We start from the raw sequence: 24,143 nt of genomic DNA on the forward strand, positions 1-24,143 counted from the left end.
AATGCCTGCGGTACATAGCCAACTAATAAAGATAGATTGATCACATTTAAGATCGAAGCATTAATTAATGGTAGGGCTTCCTTGAGCAGCCTGGTAGGAATGGGGTCTAATAGACATGTTGATGGTTTGGAGGAAGTAACTAATCAAATCAAATCAAATCAATTTCATTTATATAGCGCCAAATCACAACATATTGCAAGGCAAAGCCATACAATAATTACAGAAAAACCCCAACTGTCAAGCGACCCCTGTGAGCAAGCACTTGGCGACAGTGGGAAGGAAAAACTCCCTTTTAACAGGAAGAAACCTCCAGCAGAACCAGGCTCAGGGAGAGGCAGTCTTCTGCTGGGACTGGTTGGGGCTGAGGGAGAGAACCAGGAAAAAGACATGCTGTGGAGGGGAGCAGAGATCAATCACTAATGATTAAATGCAGAGTGGTGCATACAGAGCAAAAGAGAAAGAAACACTCAGTGCATCATGGTAACCCCCAGCAGTCTAAGTCTATAGCAGTATAACTAAGGGATGGTTCAGGGTCACCTGATCCAGCCCTAACTATAAGCTTTAGCAAAAAGGAAAGTTTTAAGCCTAATCTTAAAAGTAGAGGGTGTCGGTCTCCCTGATCCAAATTGGCAGTGGTGTCAAAAGTACACATTTGTTACTTAAGTAGAAGTATAGATACTGCAGTTTAAAAACACTCTGGTAAAAGTTGAAGTATCAACTTGACCTCTTTACTCAAGTAAAAGTGAAAAAGTATGTGCTCCAAAACCTACTTAAAGTATAAAAGTATAAAGTAACCTTTAAAAAAAAAAAAAAAAGGTAGATGCCACTATATGAATTGAAAGCTTAATTTAAAAACTGATTCGTTCTACATGTGGCCCAAGACCCAAAACCCCAAATTACCCCCCAACACCACCTGCACGAAAATGTTTCAATTCTAGAAGCTCTGAAATGCAATCTGGGACTATTCCAGACAATAAACTGCAGTGAGTGCAGCATCCATTTAGTGAAGGAAAAAAAAAAAAAAAAAACACAACTTTCCTTATTCAAATTAATTCCAGTAGTATTCTGCTCTTACTAGGATGCAGCAGTTTTCTAGTTTGGCAGATAGTTCTGGAGGAAATCACTGAAGAAATTAAACTGAAAATATGGTTTGACTGAAACAAACGGTCATTAAACTTAAATAAGACAGGGATGAAATGGAGGAGTAAGAGTCACTAGGTGTTCACAGGAAACATTTATGTATATGTATTTATTTATGTTGGGTGGGCCGCCAGAAGAGGAGGTACTGCTGGCCCACCACCAGAGGGCGCCCTGCCTGAAGTGCGGGCTTCAGGCACGAGAGGGCGCTGCCGCCACGGACACAGCCGGGAGTGACAGCTGTCACTCATTAATTCCTGACAGCTGTCACTCATTCTTCATCATCTCACTCCATAAAACCCAGACGTCATCTCCACCTCATCGCCGAGATATCGTACTTCTTTGGAGGTAATCTTCTCTGCCAGTATTCTGTGATTTCAGGAGGTATTGTTTTGCAGCTGTCAACCAGAGGACCGGCGTGGGTCGCGACTGTTTCGTCCTACGTCTGTCAGATAAGTGGTTAAACAGACGCTGCACGAGTGTGTGTGTGGAGGTGGCATTCCCACCGTTGTTGTTACGGGGTGTACACACACCCACACTTGACTGTCTTTGCTCTTCGCCAGCAGTACCAGATCCGACAGTCGGGGACGGTGATCACCTGGGAATTCGGGACTTGGCGGCTCCAGTATTCACCAGGTTCGGTGGCGGCGGAAATCGTGTGGTTCCGGCTCTTCTCAGGACAGACGTCTTCTATCCTCGAGCCTGCCCACACGTCACCTTTGTGGATTGACTGTAATCATATTCTGAGATTGTCTGTGTATTCGTTGTGCACCTTCACAACATTAAATTGTTACTTTTTGGCTCATCTATTGACCGTTCATTTGCGCCCCCTGTTGTGGGTCCGTGTCACTACACTTTCACAACAATTTATGTATGTTCATTGTTAGTTGCTTTTATATTTTCTGTTGTGTTTCTATTCAGGTTCTTTTTGCCTCTTTCTCTAGAATTGTATATAATAATAATTAGTATTAATATATAAACAAAAATAAATTTAAGAAATATTACAATTTGAAAACAAATGCACCCGAACGTGATGAGAGCTGCAATTGCTAAATGCTAACTTTTAACATTGAAAATGCCATAGACATGCTAACGCGTTAGCGTCGCTCCCGTTTTTAAGTTATAAAATACATCTATCAACTGTTTCAGAAGACCATAACAGGTCGATTTAACATAGAAAAGGTAAATAATACTCACAGAAGTATGCTCTTTAGGGTTTTAGCGGGGGAAATTAAGCGAAAGAAAGAAAGAATAAACGAAGCAATGGTCGAAGCATTGCTTCAATCTGCGAACCACTGCTTGGTTCACGGTTCAAAGCAAAGCCGCGCTGCAGAAAAGTTGATTACAGGCGCACATGACGTGTATATATATATATATATATATATATATATATATATATATATATATATATATATATATATATATATATATAAACATTAAACTGAAGCCAAGAGTAACGAGGCTGTTTGTTTTAAAAATGTAAGGAATAGAAAGTACAGATACTTGTGTGAAAATGTAATGAGTAGAAGTCAGAAGTAGGCAGAAAAATAAGTAATGGAGTAAAGTATAGATACCTAAAAAGTGTACTTAAGTACAGTAACGAAGTATTTGTACTTCGTTACTTGACACCTCTGCAAATTGGGAGCTGGTTCCAGAGGAGAGGAGCCTGAAAGCTAAAGGCTCTGCCTCCCATTCTACTCTTACAAACCCTAGGAACTACAAGTAAGCCTGCAGTCTGAGAGCGAAGCGCTCTATTGGGGTGATATGGTACTACGAGGTCCCTAAGATAAGATGGGACCTGATTATTCAAAACCTTATAAGTAAGAATAAGAATTTTAAATTCTATTCTAGAATTAACAGGAAGCCAGTGAAGAGAGGCCAATATGGGTGAGATATGCTCTCTCCTTCTAGTGAACTAAGGAAAATAACTCAGACAGAACAATCGGAGAGAAAGAGTCTAACCAAATACCGGCATCACTGAAAGCAGCCAAAGATAACGATACGTCTTTGGGATGGTTATGAGTAATTTTTTCTCTAATAGTTAAAATTTTATTAGCAAAGAAAGTCATGAAGTCATTACTAGTTAAAGTTAAAGGAATACTCGGCTCAATAGAGCTCTGACTCTTTGTCAGCCTGGCTACAGTGCTGAAAACAAACCTGGGGTTGTTCTTATTTCTTCAATTAGTGATGAGTAGTAAGATGTCCTAGCTTTACGGAGGTTTTTTTTATAGAGCAACAGACTCTTTTTCCAGGCTAAGTGAAGATCTTCTAAATTAGTGAGACGCCATTTCCTCTCCAACTTACGGGTTATCTGCTTTAAGCTGCGAGTTTGTGAGTTATACCACGGAGTCAGGCACTTCTAATTTAAAGCTCTCTTTTTCAGAGGAGCTACAGCATCCAAAGTTGTCTTCAATGAGGATGTAAAACTATTGACGAGATACTCTATCTCACTTACAGAGTTTAGGTAGCTACTCTGCACTGTGTTGGTATATGGCATTAGAGAACTAAAGAAGGAATCATATCCTAAACCTAGTTACAGCGCTTTCTGAAAGACTTCTAGTGTAATGAAACTTATTCCCCACTGGGGTAGTCCATCAGAGTAAATGTAAATGTTATTAAGAAATGATCAGACAGAAGGGAGTTTTCAGGGAATACTGTTAAGTCTTCAATTTCCATACCATAAGTCAGAACAAGATCTAACATATGATTAAAGTGGTGGGTGGACTCATTACATTTTGAGCAAAGCCAACTGAGTCTAATAATAGATTAAATGCAGTGTTGAGGCTTCATTCTCAGCATCTGTGTGGATGTTAAAATCGCCCACTATAATTATCTTATCTGAGCTAAGCACTAAGTCAGACAAAAGGTCTGAAAATTCACAGAGAAACTCACAGTAACGACCAGGTGGACGATAGATAATAACAAATAAAACTGGTTTTTGGGACTTCCAATTTGGATGGACAAGACTAAGAGTCAAGCTTTCAAATGAATTAAAGCTCTGTCTGGGTTTTTGATTAATTAATAAGCTGGAATGGAAGATTGGCTAATCCTCCCACTTGGCCTGTGCTACGAGCATTCTGGCAGTTAGTGTGACTCGGGGGTGTTGACTCATTTAAACTAACATATTCATCCTGCTGTAACCAGGTTTCTGTAAGGCAGAATAAATCAATATGTTGATCAATATTATATTACTAACAGGGACTTAGAAGAGAGAGACCTAATGTTAATAGACCACATTTAACTGTTTTAGTCTGTGGTGCAGTTGAAGGTGCTATATTATTTTTTCTTTTGAATTTTATGCTTAAATAGATTTTGCTGGTTATTGGTGGTCTGGGAGCAGGCACCGTCTCTACGGGGATGGGGTAATGAGGGGATGGCAGGGGGAGAGAAGCTGCGAGAGGTGTGTAAGACTACAACTCTGCTTCCTGGTCCCAACCCTGGATAGTCACGGTTTGGAGGATTTAAGAAAATTAGCCAGATATCTAGAAATGAGAGCTGCTCCATCCAAAGTGGGATGGATGCCGTCTCTCCTAACAAGACCAGGTTTTCCCCAGAAGCTTTGCCAATTATCTATGAAGCCCACCTCATTTTTTGGACACCACTCAGACAGCCAGCAATTCAAGGAGAACATGCGGCTAAACATGTCACTCCCGGTCCGATTGGGGAGGGGCCCAGAGAAAACTACAGAGTCCGACATTGTTTTGCAAAGTTACACACTGATTCAATGTTAATTTTAGTGACCTCCGATTGGCGTAACCGGGTGTCATTACTGCCGACGTGAATTACAATCTTACCAAATTTACGCTTAGCCTTAGCTAGCAGTTTCAAATTTCCTTCAATGTCGCCTGCTCTGGCCCCCGGAAAACAATTGACTATGGTTGCTGGTGTCGCTAACTTCACATTTCTCAAAACAGAGTCGCCAATAACCAGAGTTTTAGATAATCCATCCCACCTCACAGGTGTGCCATATCAAGATGCTGATTAGACACCATGATTAGTGCAGAGGTGTGCCTTAGACTGCCCACAATAAAAGGCCACTCTGAAAGGTGCAGTTTTGTTTTATTGGGGGGGATACCAGTCAGTATCTGGTGTGACCACCATTTGCCTCATGCAGTGCAACACATCTCCTTCGCATAGAGTTGATCAGGTTGTCAATTGTGGCCTGTGGAATGTTGGTCCACTCCTCTTCAATGGCTGTGCGAAGTGCTGCTGGATATTGGCAGGAACTGGTACACGCTGTCGTATACGCCGGTCCAGAGCATCCCAAACATGCTCAATGGGTGACATGTCCGGTGAGTATGCCGGCCATGCAAGAACTGGGACATTTTCAGCTTCCAAGAATTGTGTACAGATCCTTGCAACATGGGGCGTGCATTATCCTGCTGCAACATGAGGTGATGTTCTTGGATGTATGGCACAACAATGGGCCTCAGGATCTCGTCACGGTATCTCTGTGCATTCAAAATGCCATCAATAAAATGCACCTGTGTTCTTCGTCCATAACAGACGCCTGCCCATACCATAACCCCACCGCCACCATGGGCCACTCGATCCACAACATTGACATCAGAAAACCGCTCACCCACACGACGCCACACACGCTGTCTGCCATCTGCCCTGAACAGTGTGAACCGGATTCATCGTGAAGAGAACACCTCTCCAACGTGCCAAACGCCAGCGAATGTGAGCATTTGCCCAGTTTGTGCAGAAATTCTTTGGTTATGCAAACCGATTGTTTCAGCAGCTGTCCGAGTGGCTGGTCTCAGACGATCTTGGAGGTGAACATGCTGGATGTGGAGGTCCTGGGCTGGTGTGGTTACACGTGGTCTGCGGTTGTGAGGCTGGTTGGATGTACTGCCAAATTCTCTGAAACGCCTTTGGAGACGGCTTATGGTAGAGAAATGAACATTCAATACACGAGCAACAGCTCTGGTTGACATTCCTGCTGTCAGCATGCCAATTGCACGCTCCCTCAAATCTTGCGACATCTGTGGCATTGTGCTGTGTGATAAAACTGCACCTTTCAGAGTGGCCTTTTATTGTGGGCAGTCTAAGGCACACCTGTGCACTAATCATGGTGTCTAATCAGCATCTTGATATGGCACACCTGTGAGGTGGGATGGATTATCTCAGCAAAGGAGAAGTGCTCACTATCACAGATTTAGACTGGTTTGTGAAAATATTTGAGGGAAATGGTGATATTGTGTATGTGGAAAAAGTTTTAGATCTTTGAGTTCATCTCATACAAAATGGGAGCAAAACCAAAAGTGTTGCATTTATATTTTTGTGAGTGTACATTATGTGTATGATGTATGGGTTAGCATGGACATGTGACTGAATAAGTATATGTAGGTGTGTATTGGCAAAATGTATCTGGGTGTATGTTTGGTATGTGCATGGATATATATACATATATACATTTGTGTGTATGTGTAGATATGTACAAGTAAGGTGTGTATTTTAATTTTATTTAAAAAAAATTTTCTATATGCTGACTTAATTGTATATTAGATTATGGGTAACGTGTACTATGATGTTGAATTTTCCGTAGGCATTGTGAATCTATTGAGACATAAATGTCTGCAGAGCACTTGAAGTCCAAGATAAATTTCCCCTTGAGGACAGTAAAGTCTATCGTATCGTAAACTCACCATGTCTGGGTAGTAGGCCACTGCTTTGCTGCTCTTCTCATACAGTTTGAAGAGAATTGGCAAGTCGATGATGTCATATTCATCCAGGCCCAGCTCACACTTCAGAACATCCCTGTTCCAGTCGATGCAGCTCTGGTGATGAGCAAACAGTGATGTCAGCATCATGATATCTACTTCTTTAATCGCCCCTCACATATGGCTGAGTCTGGAGCCACATTTAACGTAACTCTCGTAACTTCTCGTATCTTGTCGAGAACGCTGCATACTGCAAAGTACATGTCAGTCGGGAAAGGTCAGTTTTGAACTTGTTCAGAACTTTCAAGACCTTGGTCAAACTCCCAATTAACGATATAACACACACTCACTTTTGGATAGTTCAGGGTAACTCGGCCTAACTTTGCGTACACTCTGACTGAACTCGGTGTACATTCTGGTGAACTTGCACTCAACTCTGGGGTGTTTGGGGGAAAATTAGACACCTACTTCTTCACCTGCACTCCCTTCACTGCATGTATCACATTTGTCTTACCACTCTTATAATCCTTAAATTTTATCCTCATCTTTATTTGTTAGTCACGCAACACTCCTTCTTCCATTTGTTCCATGCAAACTGTAATCTGGGTTATTTTTACACCCAGTCCTCCATCTTCAGCTAACACAAATCCAAAGAGCACTTATTACGAAGTTTGAGGAGGTTATGTTTTCACCCCTGTCTGTTTGTTTATGAACATCCTGGAGCCCACAGTTTTTCATATCATTATGATTTTTTTTACTTGAGGATTCATATCCTGATATCCAAGAACTGTTTTTTTTTTTTTTTCAGTAGGGCAAAGGTAGGAAAATCTTGGAAAATTGGAAGAATCCATATCTTTAACATTTTATGAATTTTCAAAAATTCATAACTCTATCAACAAAGATCAAATTTCTTTCATATTTGAGAGTGTTAAGCAGGATGCTATCCTTTATCGACTGACAAAGTTAGATCCACATCTGACCGTATTGAGGATTTAAGAGATATTTGATTCTTTTTAACATTGAAAAGCCCTTTTGATCGATATTTTGTATTATATTTACCTCCACCAGTGAAGTTGGAGGAGGTTGTGTTATCGCCCCTGTTTGGCTTGTTTGTGAACAGCCTGGAGCCCACAATTTTTCATATGTAGTTATTTAATTTTTACAGAGGATTCGTATCCTGATAGGCAAGAACTGGTTCAATTTTCAAGGTTCTGTTCACTGTTCTGTCTCTTGGAGGAGTAATCAAGCAATTCTTTTAAAATCAGTTCAGTTCAACGCCAATGCAAATATGTCAAAATGTGAGAGATTTTATCCATTTACAGTACCTTCATATTGAACCTCTCCTAACACCAATAACAAGACCAAGCAATAAAATGGTTTTATTGAGAAACTAGTGCCTTTAATTTAGTCCCACTTACCTGTGCATACATATTTTCAGCTTGGAGATTTACATCACCCAATAACTCATCCACTGAAATCTCTCGTGGATTTCCGTCTTCATCTTTTCCCAGACCTTTTGGGGAAACATTGTTTTATGTTTAAAGACATGCAGGTTAGGTGAATTGGAAACTTTACAATTGTCCAGGTCTCCCTTGTTAAAGAGATCTCTATCTCAATGGGACTAACCGGGTTAAATAAAGGTTAAATTAGCACTTTTAGCAACTGTTGCAGCTTCAACTGTTAAGTCTTGTTGATGTCAAATTTGCATCATTTGAAGTTTTTACAAATTAAAGCCAGACTTACCCTCAAACAGTTTGGCTTTTCCGTGACCTTCTTTTTGTAGTTTTCTAAATAGTTTGTACCCTTCATCCGGGCTTGCCAGCAGCAGCCGGAATCCCTGAAATACAAGAGATGAAATCAACACAACACTCTCAGATCTTGAGAGTTTGTTTAATCCCACCATATACCATTAAAAAAAATTTCATTAAATACAGTATTTCAATAGCATTTAGCAACAGCCAAGGTTTTCTGTATTATCACAGTTTCCAATTCAGATTAGTGCATTGACTGGTTTTGGTTTTTGAGAAGATATTGACCTTTCTGTCAGGCGCAGGAACGAAGGTCATGAACTCGTCCACATGGCCAACAGTGAGCCAGTCGGAAAATAAGGCAATTGGAGCCTGAACTTTCTGTGCCCACAGGAAGTCTTGAACCACTTGGGCCATGTGCCGTCCTTTACTGGCCCTTGAAAAAAAACACAAGTACCATTAAATTTTGTATTGCAACAAGAAATAAATAATGGTGACTGTTTTTCACCACATGGAAATAAAATGGAAAATGCATAAATTGTTTTCTTGCTCGATAATATTTTTTTGATTTATTATTTTATAAATGTTATTTATTGTTAGATATAAACCACCACCACCTACTAAAATACTGGGAATATGTCCCAGACAAATGTGCTGTTTTCTGGGTGCAGACCCCCCCCCCCCCCAAAAAAACACAGTTTATTACTAGTTGCACAGGGTTTCACTATTCATTGTTTATATGTTAGAGCAGATGTTCCATGTACAAATAATACCATCAGTTGTCAAACAGAAATGACATGAGATACTAGCTGGTGTCATTAAATGCAATTGTACCATCACTGACATGAGATAATGAGGCTAAATGCAGGGAATGACAAGAGTCTATGAAAGTTTGGGGGACATAATTCCACAGTACTGTGGTATTTCTGCTCGGTTTAGAAATAGACTCGTTTTTATTGTCATTTAGTAAAAAACATCACAGATGCTGAAATATCGATGCACTTCTTGAATAGATAAAATACATACTAAAGCACAGAATAACAGTCCAGGGTTTGTGATGGTAATAAATACAGTAGTGTTCAGAATAATAGTAGTGCTATGTGACTAAAAAGATTAATCCAGGTTTTGAGTATACGAGGTCTGTCAGAAAAGAATCTGACCTTTTTATTTATGCAAAAAATATATGGATTTGATTCATATGTTTTTACGTCAGTCAAGCTGAACCTTCGTGCGCATGCGTGAGTTTTTCCACGCCTGTCGGTTGCGTCATTTGCCTGTGGGCAGGCTTTGAGTGAGCACTGCTCCACCCCTCTCGTCGTTGTTTCATTTCGAGGAAATGGCGGAATGATTTGGGCTTTTTTTTCCATCAGAAATTTTTCAGAAACTGTTAGAGACAGGCAGCTGGAAACCATTCGAAAAATGTATCTGGCTTTCGGTGAAAATTTTACAGGCTTCACAGAGAATAAGGAGTGTTGCTAACAGCTTTAAGGACTGCCCACAATGGCGCACGGCGCGCCGCGCTCCGAGCCGCCATCGAGAGACAGAAACCACCACATCATTTCAAACGGATGGCTGTGTGGAGCCGGGACCGTTGTGTGCAATTTCTCTGGTTATCAAGAGAGCTGGACATCAGCCATTTTCCGGAAGATTTCACTTTTAACAAGAGATTTTGTCAGGAAAGCCGCGCGAGGCTTCGCGCGTCACGACCCGATTCGCTGATGAAGCGAGATAAAGGAATGCCTCCGTTTCGGAGTGCCAGATGACAAGTTGGGACATGTCTATCTTGGCTTTCAGTGCTTACCAGTCGAGTGAGTATAAGCGAAATTATGGAGAGCTGGACATGTCCCAACTTGTCCTTTAACACTCCGAAACGGAGTTTCTGAAAAAATTCTGATGGAAAAAAGCCCAATCATTCCGCCATTTCCTCGCAATGAAACAACGACGAGAGGGGTGGACCAGTGCTCACTCAAAGCCTGCCCACAGGCGAATGATGCAACCGACAGGCTTGGAAAAAACTCACGCATGCGCACGAAGGTTCAAGCTTGGCTGACGTAAAAACATATGAATCAAATCCATATATTTTTTGCAATAAAATAAAAAGGGCGGATTCTTTCTCACAGACCTCGTATTTCTTATTGTTACATGGGAAACAAGGTACCAGTAGATTCAATAGAGTCTCACAAATCCAACAAGACCAAGCATTCATGATATGCACACTCTTAAGGCTATGAAATTGGGCTATTAGAAAAAAAAAGTAGAAAAGGGCGTGTTCACAATAATAGTAGCATCTGCTGTTGATGCTACAAACTCAAAACTATTATGTTCAAACTGCTTTTTTAGCAATCCTGTGAATCACTAAACTAGTATTTAGTTGTATAACCACAGTTTTTCATGATTTCTTCACATCTGCGAGGCATGGAGTCAATCAACTTGTGGCACCTTTCAGCTGTTATTCCACTCCAAGATTCTTTAACAACATTCCACAATTCATTCACATTTCTTGGTTTTGCTTCAGAAACAGCTTTTTGATGTCACCCCACAAGTTCTCAATTGGATTTATGTCCGGGGATTGGGCAGGCCACTCCAAAACATTAATTTTGTTGGTTTGGACCAAGATTTTGCTCGTTTACTGGTGTGCTTGGGGTCATTGTCTTGTTGAAACCCCCAATTTCAAGGGCATGTCCTCTTCAGCATAAGGCAACATTTTGACATATCCAAACTGATCCATGATACCTGGTGTGGGATATATAGGCCCAACACCATAGTAGGAGAAACATGCCCATATCATGATGCTTGCAACACCATGCTTCACTGTCTTCACTGTGAACTGTGGCTTGAATTCAGAGTTTGGGGGTCGTCTCACAAACTGTCTGCAGTCCTTGGATCCAAAAAGAACAATTTTACTATCATCAGTCCACAAAATATTCCTCCATTTCTCTTTAGGCCAGTTGATATGTTCTTTGGCAAATTGTAACCTCTTCTGCACACGTCTTTTATTTAACAGAGGGACTTTGGGGGGATTCTTGCAAATAAATTAGCTTCACACAGGCGTCTTCTAACTGTCACAGGACTTACAGGTAACTCCAGACTGTCTTTGATCATCCTGGAGCTGATCAATGGGTGAGCCTTTGCCATTCTGGTTATTCTTCTATCCATTTTGATGGTTGTTTTCCGTTTTCTTCCACGCATCTCAGGTTTTTTTTTGGTCCATTTTGGAGATCATTGTAGATGAACAGCCTATAATTTTTTGCAATTTTTATAAGTTTTCCCCTCGCCAATCAACTTTTTAATCAAACTACGCTGTTCTTCTGAACAATGTCTTGAACGTCCCATTTTCCTCAGGCTTTCAAAGAGAAAAGCATGTTCAATAGGTGCTGGCTTCATCCTTAAATAGAGGACACCTGATTCACACCTGTTTGTTCCACAAAATTTACGAACTCACTGACTGAATGCCACACTACTAATTTTGTGAACACCCCCTTTTCTACTTTTTTTTTTTACTAATAGCACAATTTCATAGCCTTAAGAGTGTGCATATCATGAATGCTTGGTCTTGTTGGATTTGTGAGAATCTACTGAATCTACTGGTACCCTGTTTCGCATGTAACAATAAGAAATATACTCAAAACCTGGATTAATCTTTTTAGTCACATAGCACTACTATTATTCTGAACACTACTGTAGGTTTAAAACAAACTATCGACAGCTGTCGCTGTATCTGTGTATACACAACTTAAAAAAAAAATCAATAAAGGACACGGGATATTGCACATACAAAGATGCTACAAGGGTAAGTTGCTACCAGGTGCTACGGTGTATCTATATCCCTACATTGTATATTGCACAGTACTTTCTCTTGATTTGTATTTAACTGTCTTTTGGCGGTTGGGTAAAAAGGTGTCCCTGAATCTGCGTGTTTTACAGCTCAGGCTACGCTACCATCTACCTGAGGGCAGGAGGGAAAACAGATTGTTAAAGGGATGTGAAGTGTCCCTGATTATCCTTCTTGCCCTGGACAAGCAGCGCTGTTCAGCCAGTTCACCAATGGTTGGCAGTCTGGCCCTAATTATCTTCTCTGCTGCCCTCATGACCCTCCCCAGTGCCTTCCTGTTTCCAAGGCTGCTACTTTCATGCCACAGAGAGATACTACTTGTTAGTACACTGTCTATTGTTCCACTATAGAAAGTGAAGACAGCTGGGCTCAGATGGGCACAAATGAAGCTTCTATATAGAGTTTAGTACTTCCAGGTTACCGAGTACTTCTGCCAGTCATTATTATGACATAGATTGCAACCATGAGGTAGGTATTCTTTCTGTCCCTTTGATAATGCTGTTGGCACTATTTGACAGAATCTGCATTCAACTACACCTGGTTCATGATTGACGTTAGAAGCAATACTGATGAATGATAACTCACATACAAGTATTATACTGAAGTATCCCATTTTTGGAGCTGACATTTTTGGAAATTATTGCAGCAGAACAACGGATGGTCCATTTAGGGACATTTGCACAACTGATCATTTAGTGACAATTCTCTGGATATACTCACGTTGGAAAGGCCACTCCAATGATGATTCTGCCCAGTGGGTAGTGTTTTCCTCCCACAGTGACAGGAGGACTGACCTCCAGATTACCAAATGAGTCCAGACTGTTTACTCCCTCTTTTTTTGGAACTCTTGTCACATAGCCAAAGTCAGGGCCCTGAAGACATTAAATAGGTTCAGACTTTAGGACACAAAATCATGATATGCGTAATAAAGATGTGTTACTTTAAAAATGTTACAAGCCTTTTAAATCTCCAAATGTTTAAAGTAAAAATAAACGAGTCTCTCTCACCAGTAGCAAAAATGGGAAGTCCTTAAGTCCTCGGTCTCGAGGCGAATCCAGTACAACAGGAAATTGTTGATGAGGTGAATCAATGTATCCGAGCTCCATCTCATCCTAAATTTGAATAACAGTCAATCATATGCTCAATATTTATATTATCCCTGATGCTTAAATTTTTCTTCTTGCTTTCAGAGTATATGTATTGGCTTTTTAGAGATACTTCCAGAATTTTTGTGGCATAATTAACTGATTTGCTAATTTGTAAACTGAATTAATCTTATGCTTGCCACACTAACCACAGGGAACATATTAATAATGGAAATAGGGGATGTTGTTAAGCTTTACAGACAATGACTCCATTCTTTACAAACTAGGTTTCATGCTTTGATAAAAAACACTAAGTAGACAGGATCTTACCTGTATCCAGCGATCTCCTCTGTTGATGATCTCTGGACAGACCTTCAGCTTGCACTTACTGCGCTCCGCGAGGGCAGTCAGTGCTTCCACAAAGCCTGGGTTATCACTTACACTGCAAAATTAGCCAAAGGCAGAAAAATATTTGAAATTCATTAAACCTTTGACCGAGTACAAACTGCACACGTTGGACTTGTGCATCGGTATAACTTGTAACATGGTGTCATGTTCTGAGTTTGCACCATTCTTTCAATAAAGGCACACTAGGTCCTGCTAGCAGTGACCATTAGCTTTTGTGGACACAACCGTGTATGTCTGAGCATTGTATTACAAATACCTGAGATAAAATGTCTTTGTGTGCCATTAATTATCCTAATGGAGCATCTAAGAAATCTGTGCTTCAGTGTTACAGCTGAATGAAATTAGTGTTGTTTAAGTTGCAATTTAGCACCACTAAATTTTTGTCTTACCTGCAGACAAACACTTCTTCGGGGTTAAGGGTGTGGGGGTCATGATCCAGGGTGCCACTTTAAAAGCAACTTTGTCCGTGAAAATGGGTGTGTCCGGGAAACCCTGTGAAAATATTACAAATATTGCTCAATGAATGGGTGTAACTGCCGGTTACTAGCCAGATGTTTTAATGGAAAACTACATTTAAAAAAAAGTGGTCACAAACACCCAAGCCTGACTGTCTGGCCCAGAGTCCCTTGTCATCACTACTACACTATGAAACTGCTCTGTCAATGTGAGAAAATGTAGAATTCTAGCACAAAGTGTGATGTGTATATATAGCAGGTAAAATAAGTATTGAACACATTACCATTTTTATCAGTAAAGATACATATTTCCACAGGCACTATTGACATAACATTTTCACCAGATGTCAGTAACAACCCATGTAATCTACACAAAGAAATCAAAACATTAGATGTCCATAAATTAAGTTAGGAACTCCTAACTTAATGTGTCACTCTTGTGTCACTCCACATTATTACTTAATATATGGAGTGACACAGGAAAAAAGTATTAAACATCTGAAGAAAGGGAAGTGAAAAAAGGCTTGGAAGCCATGACACCAGCTGTAATCTGAGTAATTATACATCAGTCCTGCCCCTTGTCAGGGCAAATTAATATCAGCTAGCTCAGTCCTAACTGATGGCCTATAAAATGTGTCTCATTACCACAGTGTCACTCAAGAAACATCACATGATGGGTAAAAGCAAAGCGGTCTCTCAAGATCTTCACAGTCTTCTTGTTGCAAAACATGCTGATGGCATTGGTAATAGAAGGATTTCTAAACTTTTGAATGCTCCAGTGAGCACTGCTGGGGTAATAATCCAGAAATGGAAAGAATATAATTTCACCATTAACCAGCCACAACCAGGTGCTCTGTGCAAAATTATTGACATAAGAGTGAAAAGAATTATCAGAAGAGTTGTCCAAGAGCCAAGTACTGGAGAGTAACTGAACAATTGTTTCAGAGAAAACAATATGTGATGCACTCAGCCACCATGACCTGTATGCACGCTCACAACGCAACACTCCATTGCTGAGGAAAGAGCATATTGAAGCTTGTGTAAAGTTTGCTGCACAACATTTATACAAGCCTGTGAAAATACTGGAAGAATATAGTTTGGTCAGATGAAACAAAAACTGAACACGATGTTTGGAGGTCAAATGGCACTGAATTCAGTACAATACTTTTTCCTGTGTCATTTCACATTATTACACATAACTTAATTTATGAACATCTATGGTTTGATTTCTTTGTATATGTGTATTAATTGGGTTGTTACTAACATCTGGTGAAAGTTTCATGTCAATAGCACCTTTAGAAATATATTCACTGAGAAAAATGGTGATGTGTCAAATACTTATTTTACCTGCTATATGTGTTAAAGACACAGTATGGTTAATGCACTTGGTTTCAGTGCAGAAGGTTCCGGGTTCAAATCCCACCCCTGCCACATTTCTCCATGTAATGTGGAGTTGCGTCAGGAAGGGCATCCGGCGTAAAACCTGTGCCAATTCAACGTGCAGATCCACCTTGGATTTGCTGTGGCGACCCCGAGTGCAAACAAGGGAGCAGCCGAAGAGACTTACTTTACATTAAAAACATGATTTTATGCTACATGATCCCTTAAAATTTCTACCTAATCACCATTTTGTTGTAAACTTCCTGTACATATAAATGTGCTTAAAAACACAAAGCTAAACAGACTGATTCAAAGATGTACACAAAATATAAATTTGCAGATGTCATATTGCATGGTTTAAATTCAAATTTAATAATTATATAGTGCCAATTTATGACGGGGTCGCCTCAAGGCGCTTCACACAACACAACTTAAAAAAGCAACACAAAATAAATTAAAATATTAAAAAAAAATGATTTAAAAAGAATAAAAGAAGACACGCAATAACATAAAACACTAGTGATAAAACAGGGAAAAAAGATGTCTTCGATTTAGATTTAAAAATCTCCACAGATGGTTTACCACACAGATGGGCTCCAGAAGACTGAAATTGATGCTGATGAGTCCATCGAAGTCTTTGTCGGAAAACTTGATCCCCTCCACGAAGAATTTAATCTCTGAATCTCCTCCAGGGTACGGCACCTCATGGGACAGAATGTCACTGCTCAGCACCAGCGGGTATTCCTTCACAAAGTATTTGAAGTAGAGTTTCTGCGCTGAAGTAAGAATGACATACAAAGTGCAAGGAGTTTATTTAAAAAGCATTTACAAAACCTCAAGGGATGTACAGCAGACCCGCTTTTGGTTTTGGTTTTACACAATGTTTTGGGAATGAAATCAGTGTATGTATCTTGCATCTAACATTAATCAGGCAATATATAGTGCCCTGCAAAGTTTCCAACCCACTACACACAGTACAAATTTCAGATGTGGAGTTGCAAAAGGCTATATGTAATATGGTTCCTGAGTATTAAGTGTTACAACATCAGTAATTTTGCCGTCATCCTCCCCTCATGTGTATGTATGTATCATAGTGTTAATTTTATCAGACGAAACAAGACGAAATATACGAGGGCTGTCAATAAAGTAACGGTCCTTTTTATTTTTTTCAAAAACTATATGGATTTCATTCATTTGTTTTTACGTCAGACATGCTTGAACCCTCGTGCGCATGCGTGAGTTTTTCCACGCCTGTCGGTGACGTCATTCGCCTGTGAGCACTCCTTGTGGGAGGAGTCGTCCAGCCCCTCGTCGGAATTCCTTTGTCTGAGAAGTTGCTGAGAGACTGGCGCGTTGTTTGATCAAAATTTTTTCTAAACCTGTGAGACACATCGAAGTGGACACGGTTCGAAAAATTAAGCTGGTTTTCAGTGAAAATTTTAACGGCTGATGAGAGATTTTGAGGTGATTCTGTCGCTTTAAGGACTTCCCACGGTGCGAGACGTCGCTCAGCGTTCTCAGCCGCCGTCGTCAGCCTGTTTCAAGCTGAAAACCTCCACATTTCAGGCTCTATTGATCCAGGACGTCGTGAGAGAACAGAGAAGTTTCAGAAGAAGTCGGTTTCAGCATTTTATCCGGATATTCCACTGTTAAAGGAGATTGTTTTAATGAAAGACGTGCGGACGGGTCCGCGCGTCGGGACGCAGCCGACGCGGTGCGGCGGCACAGGAAAAACACCTCCGTGTTGATAACCATTTGTAAAATCCAGGAGGCTTTTGATGGCTTTCAGTGGAGTGAGTATATGAGAAATTGTTTAACAGCAGGACATGTCCCAACTTGTCCTTAAGGCTTCCAGCAGAGGTGTTTTTCCTGTGGCGGAGCGTCGCGGCGGCTGCGAGCCGACGCGCGGACCCGTCCGCACGTCTTTCATTAAAAAAATCTCCTTTAACAGTGGAATATCCGGATAAAATGCTGAAACCGACTTCTTCTGAAACTTCTCTGTTCTTTCACGACGTCCTGGATCAATAGAGCCTGAAATGTGGAGGTTTTCACCTTGAACAGGCTGATGACGCCGCCTGAGAGCGCTGAGCGACGTCTCGCACCGTGGGAAGTCCTTAAAGCGACAGAATCACTTCAAAATCTCTCATCAGCTGTTAAAATTTTGATCAAACAACGCGCCAGTCTCTCAGCAACTTCTCAGACAAAGGAATTCCGACGAGGGGCTGGACGACTCCTCCCACAAGGAGTGCTCACAGGTGAATGACGTCACCGACAGGCGTGGAAAAACTCACGCATGCGCACGAGGGTTCAAGCATGTCTGACGTAAAAACATATGAATGAAATTCATATAGTTTTTGAAAAAAATAAAAAGGACCGTAACTTTATTGACAGCCCTCGTATTCATCAATGACCATTATTTCATGACGAAGAAAAGACAATAACGTGATGGTGTCAATATTCTAAAACACTGACAAAGACGATATTAGCATTCATTGTTGGCGAAAAAGACGAGACTAAAATGTTTTGCATGCACATCGTGTTGGCGATTAGATCGCGCCACATAGCATGACATTTATGTGTGAAAGATTTTTTTGAACATTTCAGCTCGTCAAGTGGAGTAAAGAAGTGAACAGAGCGAGTGGTGACGTCAGCGGATCGCATCAGAGCGCAGCTCGTCTGAACATTATAACAAGAAGTTAAATCTGTTCTAAACATATTTAACAGCTGAACACAAGAAGGAAAGAACACACAACTGTTTTATCAAGCCATGGCAATGTAAACATGACAAATAATTACCTTTTAGACAGTTCAAAATGCTTTCTGCAGCTTGTTAGGCGTGCACGAGCACAAATGGCTGAAGCTGGAGCGTTCCTCTGATTCAGGAAGTGTTTACAGCCGTTTTCAACGGCCAATTTGCAGAGAAAATGATTAATCTGACATGGCACAATCCGGTGGAAGTGGTAGTTTTGGCTGTATTCCCTCTGCCATTGTACCAAAGTGAGCTTCTTCGGTGAAACGAGATGAGTGTGCACACGCGAAGGAGGGAGGGACAGAGGGGGGCGTTGAACCTAGTGACGCAATCAGGAAGAACTAGACACGAAGGCATCTGATTGGTTTTTTGAGGGCGGGCCGTGGGGCTTATATTGGTCGGCATTTTATCGATCCTACAGCTGCTACAGACGTCTGATTTTTTTTCTTTCCTTTTTCTGAATACATAATGTATTGATGACTGTTAGGACAAATGGACCATTTCACCCAATATAACAAAAAGTGTTGCTGAACAGAGTTACCTACCCTAGCTTAATTAAAAACAAGTGACAAAATTAACACTAATGTATCAATCAGTCAATGTATGTATCTTGCATCTAATATTGATAGGATTAAATTTAGTGCACTGCCAAAGTTTTTTGAACTAATTAACTGAATTGATTCCTTAATTGTTTAACTATGTAACTGTCTCAGAACAGGGGTCAGGGCCCATATATTTTAAATGATGTTCCAGTAAAATGTTTCTTTAACCAGTTGGCCTACAGCTGCATCAAATAACTTCTGTTGGGCCTCCTTTCCTTTTCTCTTGTAAAGATAACATTACTCACCTGGAGTGAGTTGTTGCAGTTTAGAGGAATGGTTTGCGTAGACTCTGATGTTCTCTCCATCGCTTTGACTGATATGCATGTTGAGCTTATAACCCGCTGGAAGGTTGTCAGGGCCCTTCGTCCGCAGCACCATCTCAGACATGTCCTTCAGATCTGAGGATCAGCACAGTCATTGACACTACAGTCTGTTATTCAATGTCAGCAGTACATCTTATCCATACATTATTACAAGAATTTCAATTCCAAAAAAGCCCAGACACAAAATGCAAACATGAGACAAGATATGGTGAATATTGAACTGAAAAAAAAAGATTAATATGAACAAGTAATCAAGAACAAATACTACTACTAATAATAATAATAATCTATATTATAATAGCCAAGTGGCATCAGTGTGCATGTATACGTGCATGTGTATGTCTTCAATGATGGAGAAACTGGGGAGAGCTGACATTTGCTGTTTGGTATGCTTATGTATTTTGGGTCAAGGATGAACGCTGTAAAAATGGAAAGTTGAAAGGACTAATATTTTTGGAGACATTAGCAATATTAGCTAACAACAGTGAACAATGGACAATGTGCTGCAATGCACTGTGGGAGTTCAGGTTTTGGGTTTTAAATGTTACTGTGGTTCATGTTAGTTTAACAGTATTATTGTTATTGTTTTAATGTTTTTGTAGTTCAGTTTAGTTAAGTGTTATCAAATCAAATCAATGTTATTTATATAGCGCCAAATCACAACAAACAGTTGCCCCAAGGCGCTTTATATTGTAAGGCAAGGCCATACAATAATTACGGAAAAACCCCAATGGTCAAAACGACCCCCTGTGAGCAAGCACTTGGCAACAGTGGGAAGGAAAAACTCCCTTTTAACAGGAAGAAACCTCCAGCAGAACCAGGCTCATGGAGGGGCAGTCTTCTGGTTGGTTGGACGTTGTTGTTGTCTTGTTTTGCCAATATTGGTGGTTGGCTCTCACTGCGGTATTGTATCACTTCCTGTTCCGGAGCACAGCGGTGTTTTGCTGTATCTGTTAGCTGTTTAATCTGCGCAGTTAGACTGATCTAGTTAACTAGATAACGATTTGTTTCACAGTGTAATCTTCACGTGCCTTAACTAAAGCACTCCCTCTGCTGAATCACCTCTAAATTATTTAAACATTATTCACTTTGTGTGTTTTTAGGAATCCGCTAGCTTAGCCGATTTAGCATGGCGGCTTCTCCTGTCTCTCCTGCACGTTTCTGCTCTGGGTGTGAAATGTTTAGTTATTCCTCGGCCTCCTTTAGCAATAATGGTACTTGTAATAAGTGTAGCTTATTCATAGCTTTGGAGGCCAGGCTGGGCGAATTGGAGACTCGGCTCCGCACCGTGGAAAATTCTACAGCTAGCCAGGCTCCTGTAGTCGGTGCGGACCAAGGTAGCTTAGCCGCCGTTAGTTCCCTTCCAGCAGATCCGAGCAGCCAGGAAAGCAGGCCGACTGGGTGACTGTGAGGAGGAAGCGTAGCCCTAAACAGAAGCCCCGTGTACACCGCCAACCCGTTCACATTTCTAACCGTTTTTCCCCACTCGGCGACACACCCACAGAGGATCAAACTCTGGTTATTGGCGACTCTGTTTTGAGAAATCTGAAGTTACCGACACCAGCAACCATAGTCAGTTGTCTTCCGGGGGCCAGAGCAGGCGACATTGAAGGAAATTTGAAACTGCTGGCTAAGGCTAAGCATAAATTTGGTAAGATTGTATTCACGTTGGCAGTAATGACACCCGGTTACGCCAATCGGATGTCACTAAAATTAACATTGAATCGGTGTGTAACTTTGCAAAAACAATGTCGGACTCTGTAGTTTTCTCTGGGCCCCTCCCCAATCGGACCGGGAGTGACATGTTTAGCCGCATGTTCTCATTGAACTGCTGGCTGTCTGAGTATTACTAGAGGTCAGGGTAATGCCATCCAGAGTAAGGATCTGGTTAGACACCATGTTTCTAAGATTTGTGGGGCCAAGTACAATAACTTCAGTTTTATCTGAGTTTAAAAGCAGGAAATTAGAGGTCATCCATGTCTTTATGTCTGTAAGACAATACTGCAGTTTAGCATCATGGATAGATAAAGCTGAGTATCATCTGCGTAACAATGAAAATTTAAGCAATGCTGTCTAATAATACTGCCTAAGGGAAACGTGTATAAAGTGAATAAAATTGGTCCTAGCACAGAACCTTGTGGAACTCCATAATTAACCTTAGTCTGTGAAGAAGATTCCCCATTTACATGAACAAATTGTAATCTATTAGATAAATATGATTCAAACCACTGCAGCGCAGTGCCTTTAATACCTATGGCATGCTCTAATCTCTGTAATAAAATTTTATGGTCAACAGTATCAAAAGCAGCACTGAGGTCTAACAGAACAAGCACAGAGATGAGTCCACTGTCTGAGGCCATAAGAAGATCATTTGTAACCTTCACTAATGCTGTTTCTGTACTATGATGAATTCTAAAACCTGACTGAAACTCTTCAAATAGACCATTTCTCTGCAGATGATCATGTTAGCTGTTTTACAACTACCCTTTCAAGAATTTTGAGAGAAAAGGAAGGTTGGAGATTGGCCTATAATTAGCTAAGATAGCTGGGTCAAGTGACGGCTTTTTATGTAATGGTTTAATTACTGCCACCTTAAATGCCTGCGGTACATAGCCAACTAATAAAGATAGATTGATCACATTTAAGATCGAAGCATTAATTAATGGTAGGGCTTCCTTGAGCAGCCTGGTAGGAATGGGGTCTAATAGACATGTTGATGGTTTGGAGGAAGTAACTAATCAAATCAAATCAAATCAATTTCATTTATATAGCGCCAAATCACAACAAACAGTTGCCCCAAGGCGCTTCATATTGCAAGGCAAAGCCATACAATAATTACAGAAAAACCCCAACTGTCAAAGCGACCCCTGTGAGCAAGCACTTGGCGACAGTGGGAAGGAAAAACTCCCTTTTAACAGGAAGAAACCTCCAGCAGAACCAGGCTCAGGGAGAGGCAGTCTTCTGCTGGGACTGGTTGGGGCTGAGGGAGAGAACCAGGAAAAAGACATGCTGTGGAGGGGAGCAGAGATCAATCACTAATGATTAAATGCAGAGTGGTGCATACAGAGCAAAAAGAGAAAGAAACACTCAGTGCATCATGGGAACCCCGCAGCAGTCTAAGTCTATAGCAGCATAACTAAGGGATGGTTCAGGGTCACCTGATCCAGCCCTAACTATAAGCTTTAGCAAAAAGGAAAGTTTTAAGCCTAATCTTAAAAGTAGAGAGGGTGTCTGTCTCCCTGATCCAAATTGGCAGTGGTGTCAAAAGTACACACATTTGTTACTTAAGTAGAAGTATAGATACTGCAGTTTAAAAACACTCTGGTAAAAGTTGAAGTATCAACTTGATCTCTTTACTCAAGTAAAAGTGAAAAAGTATGTGCTCCAAAACCTACTTAAAGTATAAAAGTATAAAGTAACCTTTAAAAAAAAAAAAAAAAGGTAGATGCCACTATATGAATTGAAAGCTTAATTTAAAAACTGATTCTTCTACATGTGGCCCAAGACCCAAAACCCCAAATTACCCCCCAACACCACCTGCACGAAAATGTTTCAATTCTAGAAGCTCTGAAATGCAATCTGGGACTATTCCAGACAATAAACTGCAGTGAGTGCAGCATCCATTTAGTGAAGGAAAAAAAAAACAAAAAAACACAACTTTCCTTATTCAAATTAATTCCAGTAGTATTCTGCTCTTACTAGGATGCAGCGGTTTTCTAGTTTGGCAGATAGTTCTGGAGGAAATCACTGAAGAAATTAAACTGAAAATATGGTTTGAGTGAAACAAACGGTCATTAAACTTAAATAAGACAGGGATGAAATGGAGGAGTAAGAGTCACTAGGTGTTCACAGGAAACATTTATGTACATATGTATTTATTTATGTTGGGTGGGCCGCCAGAAGAGTAGGTACTGCTGGCCCACCACCAGAGGGCGCCCTGCCTGAAGTGCGGGCTTCAGGCACGAGAGGGCGCTGCCGCCACGGACACAGCCGGGAGTGACAGCTGTCACTCATTAATTCCTGACAGCTGTCACTCATTCTTCATCATCTCACTCCATAAAACCCAGACGTCATCTCCACCTCATCGCCGAGATATCGTACTTCTTTGGAGGTAATCTTCTCTGCCAGTATTCTGTGATTTCAGGAGGTATTGTTTTGCAGCTGTCAACCAGAGGACCGGCGTGGGTCGCGACTGTTTCGTCCTACGTCTGTCAGATAAGTGGTTAAACAGACGCTGCACGAGTGTGTGTTAGAGGTGGAGGTGGCATTCCCACCGTTGTTGTTACGGGGTGTACACACACCCACACTTGACTGTCTTTGCTCTTCGCCAGCAGTACCAGATCCGAGAGTCGGGGATGGTGATCACCTGGGAATTCGGGACTTGGCGGCTCCAGTATTCACCAGGTTCCGTGGCGAGGGAAATTGTGTGGTTCCGGCTCTTCTCAGGACAGACGTCTTCTATCCTCGAGCCTGCCCACACGTCACCTTTGTGGATTGACTGTAATCATATTCTGAGATTGTCTGTGTATTCGTTGTGCACCTTCACAACATTAAATTGTTACTTTTTGGCTCATCTATTGACCGTTCATTTGCGCCCCCTGTTGTGGGTCCGTGTTACTACACTTTCACAACAATTTATGTATGTTCATTGTTAGTTGCTTTTATATTTTCTGTTGTGTTTCTATTCAGGCTCTTTTTGAGTCTTTCTCTAGAATTGTATATAATAATAATTAGATTATTAATATATAAACAAAAATA

At 40.8% G+C, this 24,143-nt stretch overlaps 1 protein-coding gene across 1 annotated transcript in view; it reads right to left on the bottom strand.

Annotated features, from left to right (window-relative positions):
* Positions 1-6,665: 6,665 nt before the first annotated feature.
* LOC117507707 (protein-arginine deiminase type-2-like) overlaps positions 6,666-24,143 on the bottom strand; it is a 28,608-nt gene continuing 11,130 nt past the window's right edge. Inside the window, 11 exon segments of the mRNA XM_034167525.1 lie at positions 6,666-6,920; positions 8,222-8,316; positions 8,547-8,640; positions 8,840-8,987; positions 13,104-13,255; positions 13,391-13,495; positions 13,799-13,910; positions 14,266-14,299; positions 14,302-14,368; positions 16,294-16,487; positions 19,308-19,460. Of these exon segments, the coding sequence (XP_034023416.1) occupies positions 6,666-6,920; positions 8,222-8,316; positions 8,547-8,640; positions 8,840-8,987; positions 13,104-13,255; positions 13,391-13,495; positions 13,799-13,910; positions 14,266-14,299; positions 14,302-14,368; positions 16,294-16,487; positions 19,308-19,460 (1,409 nt within the window).

Source organism: Thalassophryne amazonica, chromosome 3 (genome assembly GCF_902500255.1).
Source record: "Thalassophryne amazonica chromosome 3, fThaAma1.1, whole genome shotgun sequence".
NCBI classification, from domain to species: domain Eukaryota; kingdom Metazoa; phylum Chordata; class Actinopteri; order Batrachoidiformes; family Batrachoididae; genus Thalassophryne; species Thalassophryne amazonica.